Raw genomic sequence first — 21,865 nt, 5'->3', positions numbered from 1 at the left:
ATCAGTGATCAAATGTAAGAATTCACAGTGAGACCTTTACAGAAAGTATATATGCAAATAATCACTAGGTGCAGCTAGCTGTTTTGCTCAAAGTTGTGCTTAGTAATGTAGTTCTAGAGCATTCGATCCCTCCTTTTAAGGTGTCTTCCTTTTTGCACAACTATGTCTTTTATATTTACTGTGTTGTTACTGTTTATTCACGAGTCTGTCTCTTTGCTGTGAGTTCCTTGAAGGCAGAATTGGGTGTCTTACTTTTTTTGTGTTCCTCATGGCCTAGCACAGAGTTTGGGCATAAGTAAAGGATCTAGTAGCCTTTAATGAATTAACTGATGATTGACTGATTGGTTGTATTTCAGCAGGATCTTACTGGAAGAATTCTTTTTCACTGGTGATCACCATAATCTTTATTTTATCTGTTTCACTATCTGCCCTTTCTGTGTAATCGCTTTTACTTTTGTAATATAATCATTGATTATCAAGTACTTTTTCTTACCAGATCTTGGTATTTGATCGTGAGTTGCTAATTATACTTGAATATTTAAAAAACTGAGATGTCTTGAAATCACCACGGCTTTTTGTTGGGAGAGATTTGTGTTAAATTCCCTTGAAAATCTGTTTTGATGTGAGAAAAGAAAACTTTCTCCCTTTGTTCTTTGCCTTGAGTGTTCCTTGGTCTTTTGTTCACGTTTACTTCCTGTTTGAGGAAAAATTTTAATTCTGTTTCTGTGGTTTTCAGTAAGATTCTGGTTGGTTGAACTCTCATGACAGTGTTGTAGATGTACTTGAAACATTTCTACACTTCCTTAGATTAAGAAAAACCTAAAGTAAAACCAGTCCTTGACATTTATTTTTTGAAGGTGAAATACCTCTTTAAGCTGTTCCCATTGTGGTCAGACGTATTAGTTTACTGTTGTGCTTTCCTTTTTTTATTCTGAAGTCCTTCATTTCTAATCTGGTCTTGTTCTCTAGGCTTACTGCATAGCTGTCCTCCTGGAATATTGTATCATGATCATCCTGGAAATTCCCTGTACCTCTCTGATGCAGCACTCAGTGTTTCCTGGATCCCTTTTCTTTCCTTTGTTTACCCCCTCATTGTGTTGTAGGACATTCTCCTGTAGCTTGCTAGGAAAAGGTACAAGATATTGTTTCTACTTTCTCCTTGTTATATTTTTATAGTACTCTGTTCTTATTTAGATGTAATTTTCTTTTTATCCTTCTCCAAGAATATTTGGTGGTTTTAATATTTTTTCTTCTTTCTTCATTATTTCTGTTCATCCTTGTTCCCCTGTTGGTTTGTTTTGGTGCCTTTCTTGTTGGAGTCTTCCTCAATATTTGGTGTTCCTTGACCATTCATTTTTTTAAGGTCTACTCTATTGATACATAATTTACATATAAAATGCTCAAATTTTAGGTATACAGTTTAATAACTTTTGATGAATGTATTCATTTATGTAGCCACCACCCCAGTCAAATGTATAAAACATTTCCATCACCTCAGAAGAGTTCCCTCCTCGTCTCTTTGCAGTGTCTGTTCTCTACAGTTCTAGCCAGTTCTCCCCACTCCACCGCCTGTCAACCACTGTCTTTGTCACCATAGCTAGTTTTGCCTCTTTAAGACTTTCATATAATGTGGTCATATGATATATGTTCTTTTATGTCTGGCTTCTTTTACTCAGCATGGTTTTTGAGATTCATTTATGTTGTTGCATGAATTGGTAGTTTCTTCATTTTTTTTGCAGAATAGTTTTAATAACTGCCAAACTGCCTTTTAAAAAGTGATACATTAAAAGATTGATTGGAAGACTCACATGTTTGAATATATCATTTGTTGACTTGTGGATTTTCCTGTTGGGTAATTAGTTTGGAACCCAACCATTTCTAAACATGGAATGGAGACGCTCCCCTCACCCCATGTCAGTAACAGTAGGTCTTTATTCTAGGATCATTTGCTTTGTTTAGAGAAGAATCCTCATTTATTCTGCCCAGGTGATATATATGTCCAAGTAGGGCAACAAAGTTCAGCTAGATGCAAATACTCACGCCGTCTTCACCTTTTTCATACCTCGTTGTCCTTCCTGTAGCTCTCAGCTAAATCTGGTGTTACCGTGTATGGAGCCTTTCTAGCTCGCTTTCTCCAGAGAATGTACCTCTGGTTTTTGATATATATCTACATTTACAAGTGTTGGTTATGTGGGCAGTTGGTAGGTTGGTGCCTGACTGCATTGTGCTACTGTGGACTCAAGAGTCTAAGCACTCTTCACATAGACTTTCAACCAATGTCTCTTCAATCCTACTCCCCCCACCCTTGCTGGTAATTGATACAGTGAATTCCTGAGCCTTTTTTTGGGTGCTCTGGACAGAGTAAATTAGTTTACTTTCTTGTTCACGTTTCTCAGCTGCTAGTGCTTAGGTTTTAATTTTCTTTTGTCTGCTTAGGTCAGTCACCACTCCTCCAGACACTAATGTTGACCAGAAAAAATGACTGCCTCTTAAGTCCTCAGTTATTTCTTCTCCTATTCCCTTTGTCCTCATGAGTTTATATATTTTTTTATTCTTGCTGTAATTTTAGTGAAGTCTCTAGAGAGACAGAAAAAAAAAAAACGTGTTCAGTTTTCTTTTCTAATGAAATTGTTTTTCTTTCTAAAACTAAAATAACTGCATTAATAATATATTTTCCTACCTTAAAATTTTACTAGGCTTGATTCTGTTTTATTTTCCATCTTGTCTAAATTTTTATTTTTTGAGTTTTCAAAGTTTTACTTGTATAATGAACACTTTTATGTATTTCTTGTCCACAGATGAACTAATTGTTGTACTGATTATTTTGAATAAAAATACTGTTTATTTTCAGTAAAGATCTCTGGCAATATTTCAGTGTATGATAGTCTATTTTGTGCATGTATAATAACTTATTCAATCTGTCCTCTGCTGATGGATGCCTGCTTTTAAAATGCTTTAAAAAATTTATATTTTCTCATGTTATAAATGAATAAATTCACTAGTCAAGTTGCTATTTTTTTAACATATTACTGAACAGTCCTTCAAATATCTGTAACCAACAGTGTATGAGATTATCATTTTATATCACAATGATTGATTTCTCTTGTCTCCTCCACTAGACTATGAGCATCCTTATTTGTTAGTAAAGCCATTGATGAAAATTATGCATCTTAAAGAAATAGATACTCCAGTACCTGAACTAATTTCTTCTCTGTTACTGTAATATATGAAACAAGGCTTTGTTCTGTTTTTTACTTTTGCATTCTAAAAAGGAAAAAAAATCAGTTAATTGGGGTTAATGTTATGAGTTCAATTTTTAATGAATTAAGCATCTAGTATTCATTCTTTTTTCTAGCTACTTATTCAAGTACTACTTCTTACTTATGTTTTATCATTGCCTTACAGGTTGTTGAACCCATGAACTTTCCCTCCCTGCCACAGACTTTTATTGGGTGATAATCTGTGCGCCAGGCCCTCTTCAGTCTTTATCTTGCTGGCCCTTTCTGCCTTACTTGCGACTGTAGACCAGCCCCTTCTTCCTGTCCTTTGGAGACTACGCTGTGTGGTTTTTCCTGTTCTAACTATTCCTCGTCAGTCTTCTTTAGGGTTTTCTTTTTTCTTTCTTTCTCTGCAGGTACTGTGAGCATTGGTTTCTTTCAGTTGTGTCTCTGTGTCATTGTGCTTTTTATTCATTCGTGACTTTAATTGCCACCTGTATGCTGATGCCTTTCATCAATGCCCTCCTAAGCTTTACACTCAAAACCCAATGACTCTCCCCAAGGTTCATCATATTCAATACGTCCTTACCAGAATTTATTATTTTTTCTTCCTCACTTACTCTTTTTCTTACTTTCCCTTTCTACATGCTAATACCATCCTTCAGGTTTCCCAGGATGGAATCCTGAGTGTTATTCTAGATTGCTTCTACTTTTAGTCAAGCTTCAGGTTCTACCAAATTTTCCTTCTAGTATTTCCCAGATTTAGCTCCTTCTTTTCTTCTTCTCATACCAGTCTACTTTTTGCTTCCAGGTTGGTTCCTTTCTCTGCAAAACTGATTAACTATCTGAATTTTATCTGTCTGTTTTCCTATCTGCCTGTAGTTTTTATTTGAATTGTATCTGACTGAATCTCTTCCTTATTATGACAGAATAGAACCTCTATTACTTGATCAGTGACTGCCTTAGGTTTATCGTTTCCTGCTCCTTGCTTTGTTCATTTTGTCCCAGTGACATACAAGTCTCCATACGCTTGGTACATCATTGTACTTTGAAATAAACTATTATCTCTGCCTGGCATGCCCTTGTCCCTTTGGCTTGGGTTAGCCTTTAAAATTTTATGTAATCATCTTTTTTGTACAGAAGTCTTATCTTCTGGCATGGGCTAAAGGTACCATTTCTGTGCCTCTGTTGTGACCATTTTACTGACCCCATAATACTAAAGAATATTTACTTTTTCTGTCCTTGTAGGCAGAGATTGTTTTATTTAGTGGAAAAAAAAGTCTTCAATGCCAAAAATATAAAGTAATGGCTTAGTAATTTTTTGATAGTGGGTATCTAAAAATTATAGGTTATTAGAATCATCTGTTTATTTATAGGTTACTTTCTTTGTAGATGATGATGCAATCTACCCTAAACTTGAGGGCTGTCTTCTACATACATAGATACATGCTCAGAGAGTACAAATAATACAATTTTTATCCTGGATGAAATGAGTTAATTGTTGCTAAAAACATATTAATGCCAAAGTCTAATGCCATTTAGCTTACCCGCTAATGTGAAATACTTGTTACCTCTTCCTTGCCCTTGCCTAAAATTTGTATCCATAAATTAATGTTCTGTCATTTGAAGATAGTGAGTCAAGAATTTTCATATTTATTTTCTAGGTTAGATTTGAAAATAGAGAATTACGGCAATATCTTTGGGTTTGTTTTATTTACTTGGAAAGAGAGGTAATATTTGCCAGTTTTTATTAGGAACTGGGTTAAAAAAAATGTAAAGATTTTGAGAGATGATTTTTCTCCTCCAGTGTCTTACCCGTCTCCTATTTCTGAATTGCAGTTACAGATGTAGAGCTGAAACGACTGAAAGATGCCTTCAAGAGGACCTGCGGACTCTCGTATTACATGGGCCAGCACTGCTTCATCAGGGAAGTGCTTGGGGATGGAGTGCCTCCGAAAGTTGCTGAGGTAATCTTTACGTTCTAGGTTTTCCTTTGAGGTAGTTATCCACCAGCTTGAATTCTTGAGGGCTCTCCTGGTCTTGACAGATTTAATCTTCCCTCCAGTTACTTTTCCTGCTGAGTAGGTGAACAGATCTTGTTTTAGATGTCAATATGGCTGTGTTCTTGGAGGCCAAATGGGAGTATTGTAGAGTTGCAATTCTCCTTCTTATGCACTGAACTCTAACAGCCATGATTATAATCATGGGACCATGTATATGGCTGGCTTCTTAGTCTTGCAGACTTTGTCACTCTGACATAGAATTTTTATGTTGGGAGTATTTTTTTTTTTTAATAAGTTTTGTGTTTAAAAACCTCCCCATATTGTAAAACCTAATTAATTCTGTAAAATTAAGTATCGTATATGAAACACTAGCTTATTAGAACTTGTGAAGGCTTATTTGAATTCTACTAAAATTTTTTGGTGGAGATAAAATGACCTAAACTGATATAAATATCCCCTTTCTAACATGAATTTCACTGTTTTATAGGTATATACACAGGTATGTGTTATGTCATTCTAAAGGTGAAATGAGAATAAAATTAATAAAATGGCAAAAATTACAAGAACTTTAAGCTTGGTGTATTACATAAAACCTTAATTCACCATTTCTAGTTAGTGACAGTGTTTCTAACCTGTTCTGTATGCTTTTGAACTTTGTGGTTTACATAATATAGAAAGTAAATTTATTGCTTTTTTGGTGTGTTTTAATCTTTTTTTTGGTGGGAGTATATGACGCATTAATTCTGGAATATGTATTCTTGTGTAAAATTATGTACTTTCTTGTTCTGCCATTATTTTGGATTTATGACAAGATTATTTTTTTCCTGATACTATTTATTGGGTTGTCTTTTTCAGTATGAATTTATCTTCCCATTTTCTTTTAATCAATTTGTCTTAAATACTAATATAATATAAAATTTGGAATTTAGAATTTTTCATTTTAGGATATACCTAGCAATTTAATGAGATAATCTAAGTTGCCAATTAGAGAAAGGGGTTTAAACTGAATCCATAGTAATTAATACAGGATGCTTCCAAATTCAAATATATACTAACTTCAGCCTTTCTTTCCCCTCAGCCTCTTCCTTAAAGCCAAAACTGTCAGACTCAGAGTAATTCATAGTGCTAAGAAAACTTAGGTCAGAATATACTTATCTCTTTGGATCATGTATAAAGATTTACATGTGTATGTCTGCACACCTGTGAACGGATAACCATTCAGTTTCTTGTCCATTTTTTAACTGAGTTGTTTGTCTTTTTATTCTTGAGTTGTAAGAGTTCTTTATATGTTCTAGATACAAGCCGCTTACAAGATACATGATTTGCGAGTATATTCTCCCATTCTTTAGCTATCTTTTTACTCTCTTGATGGTGAAACACAAAACTTTAAAATTTTGATAAAGTCCAGTTTACCTGTTTTCCCTTTTATTGCTTGTGCTTCTGGTGTTGTGTTTAGGAAACCTTTGTCTAACCCAAGGTCACAAATTTCCCTCTAAGAATTTTAGCTCTTACATTTGAATGCCACCCATTTTGTGCTAGTTTTTCTGTATGGTGTGATGAGTCCAACTTTATTCTTTTGGAAATAGTTCTCCAGCTGTCCTATTACTGAGTCCAAGCTCATACTGCTCTCTGCATGACAGACCCAGTAAATTGAGAGATGAGTTGTTGGGGCAAGGAATAGAGCCTTTGTTTGGAAAGCCAGGAGACCAAGAAGATGGTGGACTGGTGTCCTAAAGATCCTGAGTTAGAATTCAGGCTTCTTTAGTACTAGAAGGGGAAGAGGTGTGGCTTGTTGTTACAGACTTCTTGGTGTCAGAACCCTTTGTTCTTGCAGCTTTCCACATAAATCTGGTCACAATGTTCCTATAAACCTCCAACAAGACAAATGTTATTCTGTCTTTTTATCTCTATATGAGTGGAAAAGTGTTATACCTTTAAAGGTCAGAGTCTTGAGAATGGGCTGTCCTGTATATTTAGGGCTATAGGCAGCATTCTTTTACAAAAGGTGCAGAGCCAGCATGACTAAGCACAGGCAGCAGAGCACAAAGGTTAGAGCTAAAGGAACAGATTCAACATGGAGTTAGGTTAGTTCTCTGCAGTCCTATCCCTGTTTGTTGAAAAGATTATTCTTTCCCATTGAATTGTCTTCTCACTCTTGTTAAAAGTCAATTGATTGACCATAAGCATAAGGTTTTATTTCTAGGTTCTCAATTCTGTTCTGTTGATTTCTGTGTCTGTCCTTGTATCAGAATCACATTGTTTTGATTACTCTTGTTTTGTAATAAGTTTTGAAATCATGAAGTGTCATTTCTCCAGCTTTCTTTTTCAAGTTATGTGTCTATTCTGGGTCCCTTGCATTTACGTATGAATTTTAGGATCAGCTTTTCAATTTCTGCAAGAGAGGCAGCTGAGGTTTTGATAAGGATCATATTGAATTAGTAGATTGATTTGGGAGTATTGCCATTTTAACAATATTTAAGTCTTCCAATTCACAAAATTAGAATGCCTTTGTTTGTTTGTTTGTTTCTTTCTTCCTATCTATCTATCTATCTATCTATCTATCTATCTATCTAACTGAAGTACAGTCAGTTACAATGTGTCATTTCTGGTGTCCAGCATAGTGTTGCAGTCATACATATTTTTGTTTTCACATTCTTTTTCATTATAGGTTACTATAGGATATTGAATATAGTTTCCTATGCTATACAGAAATTCTTTTTTTATTTATTTTGTATATAGTAGTTAATACTTGTAAATCTCCAACTCCCAATTTATCCCTTCCCACCCCTTTTCCCATTTATTTCAATTTTTGACTTCTTTCAGTGATGTTTTGTAATTTTCAGAGTACAGGTCAAAAGTCCATCAACAGAACAAAATATGGTACATCCATACAATGGAATATCGTTAATAAAAAAGGAATTAACTTTTCTGATATGTGCATGGATAAACCTTCAAAACATTCCAAGTCAAAGAAGCCAAACACAAAAGACCACATATTTTTTGGTTCCATTTGTATGTAATGGCAATGATAACCCAATCTATGGAGACAGGAAATAGATTAGTGACACTTTGTTAAAATTTTAGCTGATTTTTTTTCTTACTCACGTGCATAATAGCTGCATCTTCCTACTGTTGTTTTGGAGGAACCTGTCTTTCTTGGAATGTCAGACACAGGTTGCCCTATTATCTCAGCTCTCTGATAGGATCGAGAAGTGTAATATGATAGTTCAATTGCTTTTTCTTGTTCTTAGGTTAGGAGCGACACTCTTTCAGGCTTTCTACATCTAAGGTGGAAGTGGAACTCCCTGCAGCATCAGTTTTATGTGACTATTTCATAAATTTCATTTCACTCAAAATTGTTTCAAGAGTCTCTGTCCTTTGGACTATTTGTTAAGAGTCATTACTGGCTTGAATAATTAAAGTAATTATTTTGCAAGAATGATCTTAATTTTAAATTGTAAAATCCACAATGATAGTTTCAAATTTCAGTTTCATTGTAGTTAACACTTTTATGTAAACTCTAGAACAGTATTAAACACAAATAGAAAATTTATAAATGCTTTTAGTAATAATGGTGAACTTCTTTTGCCCTGTTATTCATTGAGTTGGCTTATTTTAAGTGAGAAGGAGGCTGTACACCAGAAATTGACGCAACATTGTAAACTGACTACACACACACACACACACACACACACACACACACACACACAGACACACACACTTCTACTGGAAAAATAAAATAAATGAGAAAGGAGTATTATTAGCAAGTAAATATTGATTAATACATATAACATACTATGTAAGTTTTAAAGTATTATAAGTAACTGAGTCCTTCTGTCTTTAATTAATCTCTGGTGTTTTCTTACAAAAGTAAATCTTTATAGTTTTTCATACAATAATTTCAAAGGATGGGTGAACCCCATTAAGCTCAGTTCTGAAACAGTTTCAGCATTCAAATAAAATGAGCTTATGGCACATTTCAGGCACCCCTCCAAGACAAGCAAGTCAGTAGACAGATTTCACCAGCTTTTGTGTGTATTTGGGAAAGGGAGAGAATTTATGAGCATATTTCATCCTTGCAGAGTACGGAGTTATTTGCTGAAGGAGAAATGGTGCATTTTAAATAAAATGGAAGTATAGATCTGGGCAGATAGTTTTGAAGTTTGAATTTAGTTTTAGTGCGTAGGTAGACTCATAGAATGGGAGATCTATATTCTTTAGTTGCAGGGAAATCAAGTCAAATGATGGGATTTATAAACAAAGTGATTAGTTGCAAATCAAAGGAAGTAACCTTTCTACTGTATATGGCCTTGTGAGATCTTTCTTAAAATCCTACAGAGAGCTTGGGCCTTAAATCTGGGTGAAGTGGGCCACCTACTCATGATGAGATTCTGAAATTAATATTTTTGAGGCAGTAGCATTATTTTAACATCGATACCTCTCTAAGAAGAGCCATAGAACCAGTATAAGCTGCCAATTGTGGATGGAAACTTTAAACTTTATTCTCTAGTTAATCAGAGCTTTTATTTACAGTAGAAGTAATAACAATATCTTTCAAGAGCAAGAAAAGGTGTTTTTGGAATCTTAGTGCAAAAGAATGCTAAACCTAAAAAGACAGTAACTTTAATCCTTAACATATTAAGGAGGCAACATAAATTTCTCAATTATTTTCTAGAAGAGAGTAGCTATATATTTTTAAAGCAAAAGAGAGATTTATCTAGGATTGAACTAACCTCCCATTTTTTACCTTCTCTGAAGACTTGGTGTGATAAATTCCAAGACAGAGGCTATTTTGGATGAGGAATAAGAACTCATGGCAGTTTACAATTTTTAGAATCAAAGCATTGATTTTATTAGACTCATTATTTCTAGGATAGATGAGTGTAATTAATATTTTGATGAAATCCTGATCTTGCTTATAATAATCATGTATTATTTGAATAAAATATTAAATGAATGGAATTTGAGAGGATTAAGAAAACAAGGTCAAGCAAGGTAAATGGAAAAATGTGTTATATTTGAAATTGGGCTTTTCTGAACCAAGGCCACTAACTCTTAATAATTCAGTGTTTATATTTTCTTTAGTGTGTCACCCATTCCCTAATCCCTATTCACCCAAAGATATCTAATAAGAAAACATTGCCATGTAGTATTAATTTGTAATCATTTCCTATTGTTTTCACATTCACTTAAAAGTGGTTTTCACCATTTACAAAATATGGTAGGCAGGTGAATTTATAGTGGCTACTCATTAGCTCTTTCTTTCAACTGGAAACTCTTAAATCTCTATCCCAGGATTGATTTCAATTCTGGATGACTGGCTCATACGAAAATACCACTCCACCTTCCTCCATAAATCTGCTTCTGGCAATTTTAGCCCACACTTTTCCTCCAATTCCTAAACCCTTAACAGACATTAAAGCCTGTCTCTGTACTGCATATGTAGCACAATATTTTATTAGATGATGGCTTATTTATTGTGTCCATTTAAATATTGTCTCTCAACTAAGTTATCATTTTTGATGGGCAAGCTTTATGATTTTTTAAAAATGTGCCTCAGAGTTCTGGGCATCTAATATAAACTTAGTATTTTGATTAATTTTTGTTTGTTTGTTTTTTAAGTAATTGCATATTCTGCAAAATCCTATTCCAAGAATGACCAGGACAGTGACCAGGAATCTGTGTTCCTAAAATCAGCTTCGCTAACTTTGCAATCTTTGAGCATATAACCTTTTCCAAATTAGAGGAAAATGCACATTTTAATCAAAAGCAATCATAGGACCTACAGTGTTTTCAGACAGTGTTCAACATGTGAAAACAAACAGCTGATTAGTAGGATATTTTTCCATTAGTGGTGGTAAATGTATGCTGCGTTATTCATACTGCATTTAGATGCCCCTTTGGGACTAGGGACATACATTTATTAGATAGTCTAGGTTTAGGGAGACTGCCTGACCACAGAATAATAATTTGTGATTTTTTTGTTTTGTTTTGCTGTTAGTTGATCAGTATTATTGTTTACATCCTTTTATGTTGGATTTACTAGCATCGTGAGTGACAACATTCTTGACAGCGCTAGTCATTGATTGTTAGCTATTGATACTGTTAATCATTGACTGTTGTAATACACTAAAATAATGTGTTTATATCAACCAGAGAAAAGCAACTAAAGTTTTCATTTGTTATAGTAAATCCTAATCTTAGCATTATGGCTAACAGGAGAACACGAAGCAGGATACTGGTTTAAAATCTTTCTCTGTAACTGGAATCTGTAAAATATCCACTAGTCTTTATCTTAAGACTTTCTGTTCGAGTTCTTAAATTTCATTGTTTTTCAGTATTTCTCTCTGTAAGACTGGACGAAAAAGATTCCAAGGGCTCTGTTAGGTGAAGATAATCACAGAATATAGCATTCTTCTTGCAAAATTACATATGGACATTTAAAAAATGTACATTACTGTCTTGATGGTTCTTAACTGCCAGGTTTTATCCTAGAGCAGTTTTTAAACAGTTTGATAAACTGTTGAAAACAAAGTTTATCGTAGAAGAGCTGACATGTCATTAAGCATAATGGGACTAGTGATCTCCTTATAAAACATTACATCAAATATATTACATAAATTATGAATGTTCTAAGTGATACGCCAGATGTCAAAGAAGTTATTCACCTATACTGGCACTAAAAAATACTCTTATAGAAAATAACTTATGTATAATCACTTACTTTCAATCCCTGGTGTATTAAGTGAGCTACTGACATGACTGGTATAGTAGATAATAAAAATAATTGGTATCCTGTTCAAGTCAGTCTTGATAGGATAGTTCTATCTAATAGCATATTCCTTAATTGGTATTATAAGGTAAAATAGGTTGATTTAATTTATAACTGAGAATGTTAAAAATCTCTGCCAAAATTTAGCTGATAAAATTTTGCTGAGTTTGTCTATAGAAATTGTAAATTTTTTTCTTCTTTATTTTTTTTGATCTTTTTGTGGGGGGGAGGTAATTAGGTTTACTTATTTACTTTTGACCAGATTGACTATAATTAGAAGAGTTTGAAGTGCAGTTAAATTGTGATGCTCTACTCTTGACTTTGAAATCTGCCTGGATTGGAGGGAAGAAGGAGATGGGCCAGGTTAGGCTGCCTTTTTTCTTCTGATTTAAACTTGCAGGTTAAATTAAGCTTCTAGAAAATAAAAGTTAAAGCAACGAGATTCCAGAATGAGATCATTAATCATAGAGCATCCAGGATAGTTATCTTCCAAGAGATGTATAGGTACAGGGAAACGTGTGAGGCCAGGCATCCAACCTTAGGATCATGAATTAAAGTTGGAACAGCAAAGGAAAAAGCTAGCCAGGCAATCTCCATAGGCAGAACTCAGGGATGCTAACTCCAAGGAGAACAATTTTGACTTGAAACCTAGTAGTTGAACCTGAAACCTAAACAGGCTTCTTTGTTCAAGCATCAGTGGGTTTAAGGAGAATTCAGTTTCTTCCTTGGGATAGGAATAGATCAGCTATAAGAAAGGGACAAATAATTGCTCTGAAGGAAGCTAGTGAGTGGAAGGGAAGTTGCAACCCAGAACTTCAAAGAAATTATTTAATTATGTTAAGCCAATGACAAGCTAATTGAGAGGGTGTACCAATAATTTACCTCACTGATGTCTAGTGACGCTGTAGTTTGTGCTCTGATCTCTCTTGTAGTTGTGTCTTTGGATAGACTTAAGCAGACAAGGTATCTTCAGAGATGAGAAAAGAGGGTACAGATTGAATCTCAGGACTTGCTATCCGGTGTGGTGGCAACAGAAAGTCACCTAAGACAGTGGTAATAGTCTGGCTTGTCCAGTCAGTCCTGGGATTAGCTTATTGGTCCAACAGTCTGTCAGATATAAATAAGAAAGTACAGAGGTATTCTGGATATTTTGTTTAGGCAAAGCTCTTTTGCTTTTGGACTTGAGGAAGAGAGAGAAGTAATGAGTATTATATTCTCTAAATTTAGGAAGAGTATTAGTAACTTACTTTCTGACTTATCTAAACATTTTATGGCATAGGTTCATGACAGGCATAAAATGTCAACATTTCTGTGGGATATATATACCTGACATAGGCCTAGGATAATTCTTATGTAAAAAAAATGAATTGTAAGGCAGATATTAATGAAATATACTAAGAATATGGAGCAACTAACATGTTTTAGTTTTTTTCTGAAAATAGTATTTAATATTTTCCCTTTAACAATAAATTCAACAATTTATTTTTTAACAATAATGTTGACAGGATAGCAATTTATGTAAACAAAATTAATTTCTGTCTCTTAGAACATCCTGTGAAAATAACCAGACTTATTTTCATGAAACTTGGTAAGGCTGTTTGGGAATATAGGACTTAAAGACTATTCTCTACGCTATGCATGAACTTTTCTTTGATGATTTTCTAGGGGAATTTCAAAGAGAGGCATCTTACAAAGTATCTCATACTGAGGTCCAAGAATTCCATGTGACTAACCACAAGTATTAAGTCCCAACAGAATGAGAAAATAAACCATGGTGTCAAATATGGACTCCAAATCAAGTTGCAAGGGCAGATGGTCTGAAATGCAGGCTTCGATTTATTATTGATCTATATATCAGTGGGAAACACATCACTACTCTCTCCCACCTAAAACCCACAGTGACTAAATGTATTAGTTTTGTTTTTGTTTCATGTAAAAGAATCTCAAAGCTAGGAATTGAATGGCAGCTGCACTTTGTCATTAGGGACCCAGGTCCCATTTGATGAGTCTTTTCCCACTGACTTTCAGTTATTTCTCGTTGGCTGTCCCCAGTTGCCAGAGCCTCTAGAAAATGTAAAAAATGTATGTAAGTTTGAACAGGTATATACGTATCTTGGAAAAAATGGGGTTCTTTTACTAAGGAAGAAGAGAAAAATGGATATTGTGTAGATAGCTAACAGTTTCTGTCACAAACTATATCATTACAAGCTGTATTATGATCTAGGGTAAGTAGCAACAGGAATATGTTTAAATGGATTGGACAAGGTTGTGGAGACTAGTTATTCCTATAAAGATGTAAATTTTATTTAGTAAAATTGCCTTTTTAAAATGTATGCAATAAATATTTTAGTTATGTTATTTAAATAGAATTAGTGCTGTTTTGTACTTAATTGCTCTGTATTTCATGTTTTATAATCCTGTGAACTATTATTTATCAAGTGATTTAAAAGAAATAGGTAATGTGTACTTATGGCACGTTATTTAAAACTACAGCAGTTTTAAGTGAAAAGTAAGACTTCTCCATTTTACCCCCATTAGTCTAGAGACCCTCCCCAGCAGCAACGAGTTACTTGTTTTGCAAAAACAGTGTTAAAATTATTATTTTTGTCAAACTGATATGTGTACATAGTTAAAGCAGAATCAGAGAGAGTGAAAAACAAGAATCTTTGTCCCCACCTACCTCAATCTCATCCCAGTTCCAGAGGCAACCACTTTCCTTCTAATAGTTTTTTGTATATACCTCCATTTTCTAAATACTGTTTTTTACTGATATTTCTTCCTTAATTTTAGATTTTATCCTTTGCTTTCCAATTACAGAAGATATTTAGCATTCTTAAACATTCCCCTCCACATCTGCCCAATGCAATTATATCATAGTTTTTGGTTAAATCAGTATTTGTTACTTACAGTATTATGACTATGTAAGTATTCTCTGCAACATGGTATACTATGATTTAGTTTTCTTTCTTACTCAATTTTTTTGTTTTTTTCTAGAATTATAACAGTTGTCTTATTTTTTTTTTACTATAGTTGATTTACAGTATTTTATAAGTTTCAGGTGTTCAACATAGTGATTCACAATTTTTAGAGATTACACTTCATTTATAGTTATTATAAAATATTGCCTTATTTTTTCATCTGCTTAGTTTTCATACCTGTGGCTAAATCATTCTATCTCTTCCAACAACTTTTTAATATAATTTTCTGTGAGACAGTGGTTAATTTTTTACACTGATCTTTTAAATGTATTTTTAGCTTACTTAAGTATTATAGTTGTAAGAGAGAGAAAGAGATATTATATATAATGTCTGTCTGTCTGTCTTTCTGTCTGTCTATTTATATCAGGCTCTCTTTGTATCCTCTAATATTCCATGAGTTTTGATGCTTTTTGGCCACCTTTGTCCCATCTGTGAATAAAAAAAAACTCTGTTGCAAGACTTAATTATTGAGTTTTCTTTATTTGCTGTTGGAGTAATGTGGAACATCAAGATAAAATATAAGAGGTGAATTGAGGGTGAATTTTAATCACATCATTTGCATGTTGTAAAGTTACCATTAATAACAACAATGGGAATACACTGGATATAAAATTCCATCTGTACAAAGCAGTTGACCTCAGAGGAAGGAGAAATCAGGCTTAAGGACTGTTATTTTTTTTCTTGCTTTGTGTGAAAGAAGCTGAGATACTCTTTTTAAAATCAAGTTAGCATCTCTGAAAACATGTTTTCATTTTTTACAGATTCTGGTTAGAGTTTAGTTTTTTAAATAGTTTATAATTTTAAAATCAGTTTAAGTTGGTATTATTCATAAAAATTGCTACTAGGCAAAATAGTTTAAAGTTATTTTGTGTATGAGTGGCAACTTTAATAGTATTCCAGCTTTGAAAAATAATTTTTCCAAATGACAGAAGCAATGAAGGTATTTTGATATGTATACAGAAAGCTATACTGGCATATAATACCTCACATTAAGATTTGTTTTGAACTATTTTTCCCATCTTCGCTCTTTCTGATAGTTAATTTGATTTTGAAACCTTTAGATTAGGAATAAAAAGGAGCAGTCTTTGGGAAAGTGTGTTAAACTGACTTTGCTGCGTATACCAGTTCTTTGCTTTAAATGAAATATAGTAGTATTCTTTTTTTCCTAACAGCTTTTTCCTTAACAGTTATTAGGATATAATACATGCTATTCCATTCATCCATTTAAAGTACGCAGTCAATGGCTTTTAGTTGTTCAGAGCTGTGCAACTATCACTGCAATCAATTTTATCACCCATAAAAGAAACCCTATTCTTTTCACCCTGTCCTCTGCCAGCTGTGAGCTAACTAATAGACTAGTCTACTTTCCATCTCTATAGATCTACCTATTCTGGACATTTCTTATAAGTGGAACCACATATATGGTCTTTTGTGACTGGCTTCTTTGACTTAGTTGTTCTCGAAAACATTATGCTATGTTGCAGCATGTATCACTTCATTCCTTTTATTGGTGAATAATATTCCATTGTATGGATATATCACATTTTGTTTATTCATTAATCAGTTGATAGATATTTGAGTTATTTTCACTTTTGGGCTAATAATGATGCTATGAATATTCATGTGTATTTGTGTGGACATTTATTTTCATTTCTCTTGGGTATATACCATGGATGTAATTTCCAGGTCTTATGGTAACTGTGTTTAACCTTTTGAGGAACTGCCAGACTGTTCTCCAGAGTGGCTGTGCCATTTTACATTACCACCAATGGTGTATGAGAGTTCCAGTTCATCTACATCCTTGCCAACATTGTTATTAACATCCTAGTGGGTATGAAGTGGTATCTCATTGTGGTTTAGATTTTCAGTTCCCTGAATAGTGGTATCCTGGAGTAAACTTTTTAATTTTTAAAGCAGAATATTTGAAAAGAATATCCAAGTGTTCAAGTATCCTGATTAAATATATTAGTGGATCTGAAATGTATAGTAAAGGTTTGTACATTCTGTGATGTACATGTATATGGAAATTTGTGTTTGGCTTAATTGGCTCAAGCCATTTCAGGGCACGGAAGAATTTGAGGTTTCCTGTATTTCAGCAATAAATAGTTTTTAAAATGTAAAGTAATAGTCATTTATCAAATTTAATGTTGATATAAAGAATTTAATATATATTTCATATGGTGGTTCTATAAATATAACTTAAGGTCTAGAACCCAGGGACTGTTGTCTCTTTTTTGAACATCAAGTCATTTAATTTTTTTTTCTTTTTTCAAGTCATTTAATTTTGATGTTTTCCACTCTTGATCCTTTTCTGAAATTCTACCTTTTAAAATTCATTTTTTACAATATCTATTTAGCTCGTAATTTTGTATAAATAACATTCTGTGAAGACTTACTAATGTAGAGAACATAGATGAAATGCCATTGGATTTTAAATCACTTATACATTTTCTTGGTTTGTAGTTTAATACTTATTAAACACATAAATGAACACGGTTGAGTTCTACAGAGCTACCTACCCATCTCACTTTAAAGAAATAGCACATGGAGTCTCAAGATATATTAAACATATCTTGTAAAACAGTGTGTCTGCTTTGTACCTAGTAGTCACATTTTAGTTAATTTTTTTCTTCATCCCTTCAGGACTTATATTTTGATACTATTTATTTTTGTTCATTAACTTTATTCAGTAGTCAATGAGTGCCAACTATGGGCCCTTTGTCAAAAAGAGGTGACTAAAGTTGTGACAAAGTTGAAATACAATGTCTCTTTCACTTAGTCATACTAGAGTTATGAAGAAAGTCATCTGATTAAAATAATGAACACTGAGATATTAATGACTAATAGAGTTGGTCTTCACAAGAAGTTGTCACTCTTAAAAGAGGAGCTTGTTTTCCCAGATTTCCAATTTAGACTTCCAGTCTAGGGAAGTGATTTTTCTTTTTTTTCTGGTTGTTGTGATTTTCAGTTCTAAAATTTCCATTTGGTTTCTATGCTGAGACTTTCCATCTTTCCATTCAAAAGTGTTTGATCTCATTTCTTTGGACGTTTTTATAGTAGTTGCTCCAGGGTCTTTTGAGAAGTCTCATGTAATAGTTGTAGGTAATAGTTGATGCCTGTTGATTGCATTTTTCTAATTAAATTGAGACTTTCTGGTTCTTTATATGCTGAGTAATTTCGGAATATAGTCTAGACACTTCTAGTATTATGTTATGAGATACTGAGTCTCTTTAAATCCTACAGAGATGTTGGTACAGTTAGTTCTCCGTATCCCCAGGTTCCCTTTTGAACTGCAGGTCAAAAATAGTTGGAAAAAAAATTCCACAGGCTGGCAACTATTTATATAGTATTTACAACTATTTAGTTAGCATTCACATTGTATTAGGTATTATAAGGAATATAGAGATGATTTAAAGTGTAGGAGAGAATTGCGTAGGTTATATGCAACTACTACATTTTATACAAGGGACTTGAGCATGCATGGATTTTAGTATCTGCCAGGGTCCTGTAACCAGTCCTCCCTGAATACTGAGGGATTACTGTATTTTTGTTTTTATTAGATCGTGGATATTGATGGGTTCAGGCTGCAAATTCCACCCAGTCTTCTTTTGTTTGTGTCAGTGAAGTTTTTACAGCCGTTGCAGTGCTGTTTGGATCTGTCCCACATGTGCACCATCCAGTGGCCAGTCTGGAACCTGGGCATTGATCTATCCTGAATTTGTAATGCTGTTGTTTAGGGTCAGATCCATGCATGTGCAGTTAGGAGATGAACCCAGGAGTTCAAAAGCAACTTTCCTGAGCTCTTTCCTCCTCTCAATATCCATAGTTCTTTTCCTTTCCCTGAGCTCCCATTTTTAGTCCTCTTATCAGGTGCTTTCATTACCCTGCTGTGCCACATGCTTAGCAAGACCATCCCTATGTCCTGAGCCAAGCCATAGGACAATAGAGAGAGGAGAAAACAATGGGAGTTTATCTTACCCTCTTAGGACCATAGCTACTCTGATTGGAGAGTGTGGTAGACTGAATAATGGACCCCCAAATCTCTAGGTCCTAATCCCTGGAACCTGCATGAGGCATGTGTCTGTGAAATTGTGGTAATAAGTGTGCATGTTCTAAAATGCCAGGTTTATTACTTATAACTTAACCTGAAAATATTTTTATTTATTAAGGAAATCTTCCTTGGCTACTGGAAATAGGTTTATATAATTATGTATTCTCGGTCGTTTAAATCTCAGTTTGAGATTTTTAACAGTGATTACTCTCTGAAAATTTATTGTGTGGGTGGCATTGTTCTAGTGATGATATGAAAGATATTTATAACCTGTCCTCTTTTGTTTTGTAATGACCATTCTAGATAAAATAAAATTCAGCTGTTGACACAGTGTTTATCACACCCTCATACAAGTTGTTGAGTTAGGTTTTGATTTTCCTGTTTCTCATAGAGGTATGTAGTATTTACCTAATAGTTGAGTGCTATAGTGGATGAGGATTTTTTTTTTCCATTTTAGTGTTAAAGACCTTTCCTTCCCCCAGCCCCCCCCCACACCCCCCAAAGGTTGTAGGTAAGGGCATGAACTGGCATGAGTTTTGGAAGAGCTCACTCTGAGCATTCCTGTCTCTTAGCTGGAAGGGGAGGTCAAGCTAACAACTGTATGTTAATGTAATTTGCTCATTTCTTGTCTAGGTGACAGACATTTTGACTATGAAGGTAGTTCTCAGAAAAGCCATGCTTGCTACAACTTTTATGAAATGAGAGTAATACACCACTAGATCAAATCTTTCTCCATCTCAAAGGGCTTTTAAAAATCTAAGAGAATAAGTCTGCCTTCAAAACCAAGACACTTTGAGATGAAGATGTAGAATAAGGAAGCAAATTAAGCACATGTAACGGAAGACGTATGCATCTATTTATGACTAAAGTTCAACAAAATGTTGGTGCCAAGAAAGACCAATTAAGTTATTTCTCTTCTTCAGTCTTCCTTATCCCATTTGATGCCTGGCACATAGATAATATTTATAATGTGGGATATAATTTTTATTACTTATTTGACTTTATGAATAATTTGTTTCTTCTTTTTAATCAGAAAAGTGTTATGTTGTTTCTTGTTTTCACATAAGCTCATGTTCTATATGTATGGATCTTTGTGGAATTTTTTCCCTTGGTCACATGCCCTTAGGAGAAAAACTGTTAAAGCTAGGAGTAGGGAGAAAATATTATTTAGAATACATTGAATATGAAATTTTTTCTAAAAATTCTTTCCATGGTAAACTTACTTAAATATTCCGAAGATCTGTTCATCCTGAATTTTTTACTTGAAATTTTAAGATAAATACAGATTCACATGCAGTTAATAAGAAAGAAAATAGAGATCCTTTTTATATTCTGCCTGTTTCCCCTGAAGATAACATTTTACAAACGCATAAAATCATAACAAGGGTATTGTCACTGATACTATCCATTGATCTTATTCTCTTTTCCTCAGTTTTATGTGTGTGTTTGTGTGTAATTCTATACAATTTTATGTCATGGGTGCATGTGCCTACCACCACAGTCAAGATACTGAATAGTTGGTGAGGTCACCAAAGCTTGATAGTTTGATAAACTTTGGATTTTTTGGTGTTATACATCTTCTGTTGGTGGACATCACAGCATGGAATCCATGTGCACTCTGCTTTGCCACTGTCCATTTATCAGTCTTCCAGCAGAGTTTCTTTGGTTTCTGGTTCTGATTGGGTTTGGTTTGGGGCACTTTTCGTGGTACCCTTTAGTTCTTGAGAATTGGAGTCCCTCATCCAAATATGTTTGAGGATACTTTTGTTTGTCCAGGACAGCCCTGAAAAAGGATCAGCAGCTTAATTGTACTGATATTTTATAAGCTATATATTGAAGTTTTTTGGACTGAAAAATAGTCACTATTACTGATTTTCATTATCTTTTTCTTTTCCCCTTCATTATGTTACCACCCAGGGTTCTTGGGTTCTTTAATCAGTAGAAATTGGTAAAAGGCCAGATGAGAAATTCAGGCAAGGCTTTACTGGGACTCGTGCTGCAGCATGACCTTCCCTTTCTGGCTCTCTGAGATGAGGTGAGCTGGTCCCTTACATGGGGTGAGAGTCGTGCTGCTGCGTATAGGGATCACGCATAGGATCCTGCTTCTGCTCCCGGGGCCCTACTTTTGCTCCCGACACCTCAGAAGTGACAATTGGGTTTTTGATCTTCTTGTATCTTGTCCATATTTTGCCCTAACTGTGCATGTACACAGTTATTTTTAGTCCCTTACAGTTTCTTTGTATTATGTTGGTCGAGGATAGGAGACATTTGTCCAGGTGCAAGCACTGCAGCAAAGGGTCCCAGGTGCCAGCTTGTCTCAGTTAGGGTCAGGGACATGTTTTCAATAACCCCAGGGAACCACATTAAGCCCTCGCCAGCATATTTATTTGAAGGATAATAGGATATTTGTTTAACATCCTTAAACTCCAAAGAGATACTACTTGAACGTATCATTAGTCTGTTTCTCTGTTAGGTCATTTCAGAGCATCATGCTACAATGGCCACGGTTGTTAGATTTACCCTTCTATGGATAATTTTAGTTAAACCCCAAGCCAGAAATATTGTTATTATAATAACAATTATATATAATAACATAGTTTGCAAATGTTACAGGAGGTACAAATAAAAGTATTTAGTTTATTTGAAACCAAACCATTCCTTCAGAGACACTATATGACTCTGAGGGACTTTGGTTGTTGTTTAATATTATATGCTAGTTATTTTATTAGCAGCTTCGCTAATATGTCACTTAGTACTTTGAACAACTACATTATACTATTAATGGGGATGTTAACTTTGACTACTCAAAATTGTGTTGCCTAGTGAATTGGCAAATTTTTATC

General features: G+C 34.2%; 1 protein-coding gene across 2 annotated transcripts in view; it reads left to right on the top strand.

Annotated features, from left to right (window-relative positions):
• Nucleotides 1-21,865, top strand: part of USP32 (ubiquitin specific peptidase 32) — a 167,618-nt gene that overhangs the window by 38,261 nt on the left and 107,492 nt on the right. For both annotated transcript variants that reach the window (XM_074342650.1, XM_074342651.1), the window contains exon 2: nt 5,058-5,185. In XM_074342650.1, coding sequence (XP_074198751.1) covers nt 5,058-5,185 — 128 coding nt within the window. The remainder of the gene's footprint in view (nt 1-5,057; nt 5,186-21,865) is intronic.

This window comes from Camelus bactrianus, chromosome 16 (genome assembly GCF_048773025.1).
Source record: "Camelus bactrianus isolate YW-2024 breed Bactrian camel chromosome 16, ASM4877302v1, whole genome shotgun sequence".
Classification (NCBI taxonomy): Eukaryota; Metazoa; Chordata; class Mammalia; order Artiodactyla; family Camelidae; genus Camelus; species Camelus bactrianus.
The sequence above is the reverse complement of the archived record's forward strand: the minus strand, read 5'-3'. Positions and strand labels throughout refer to the sequence as shown.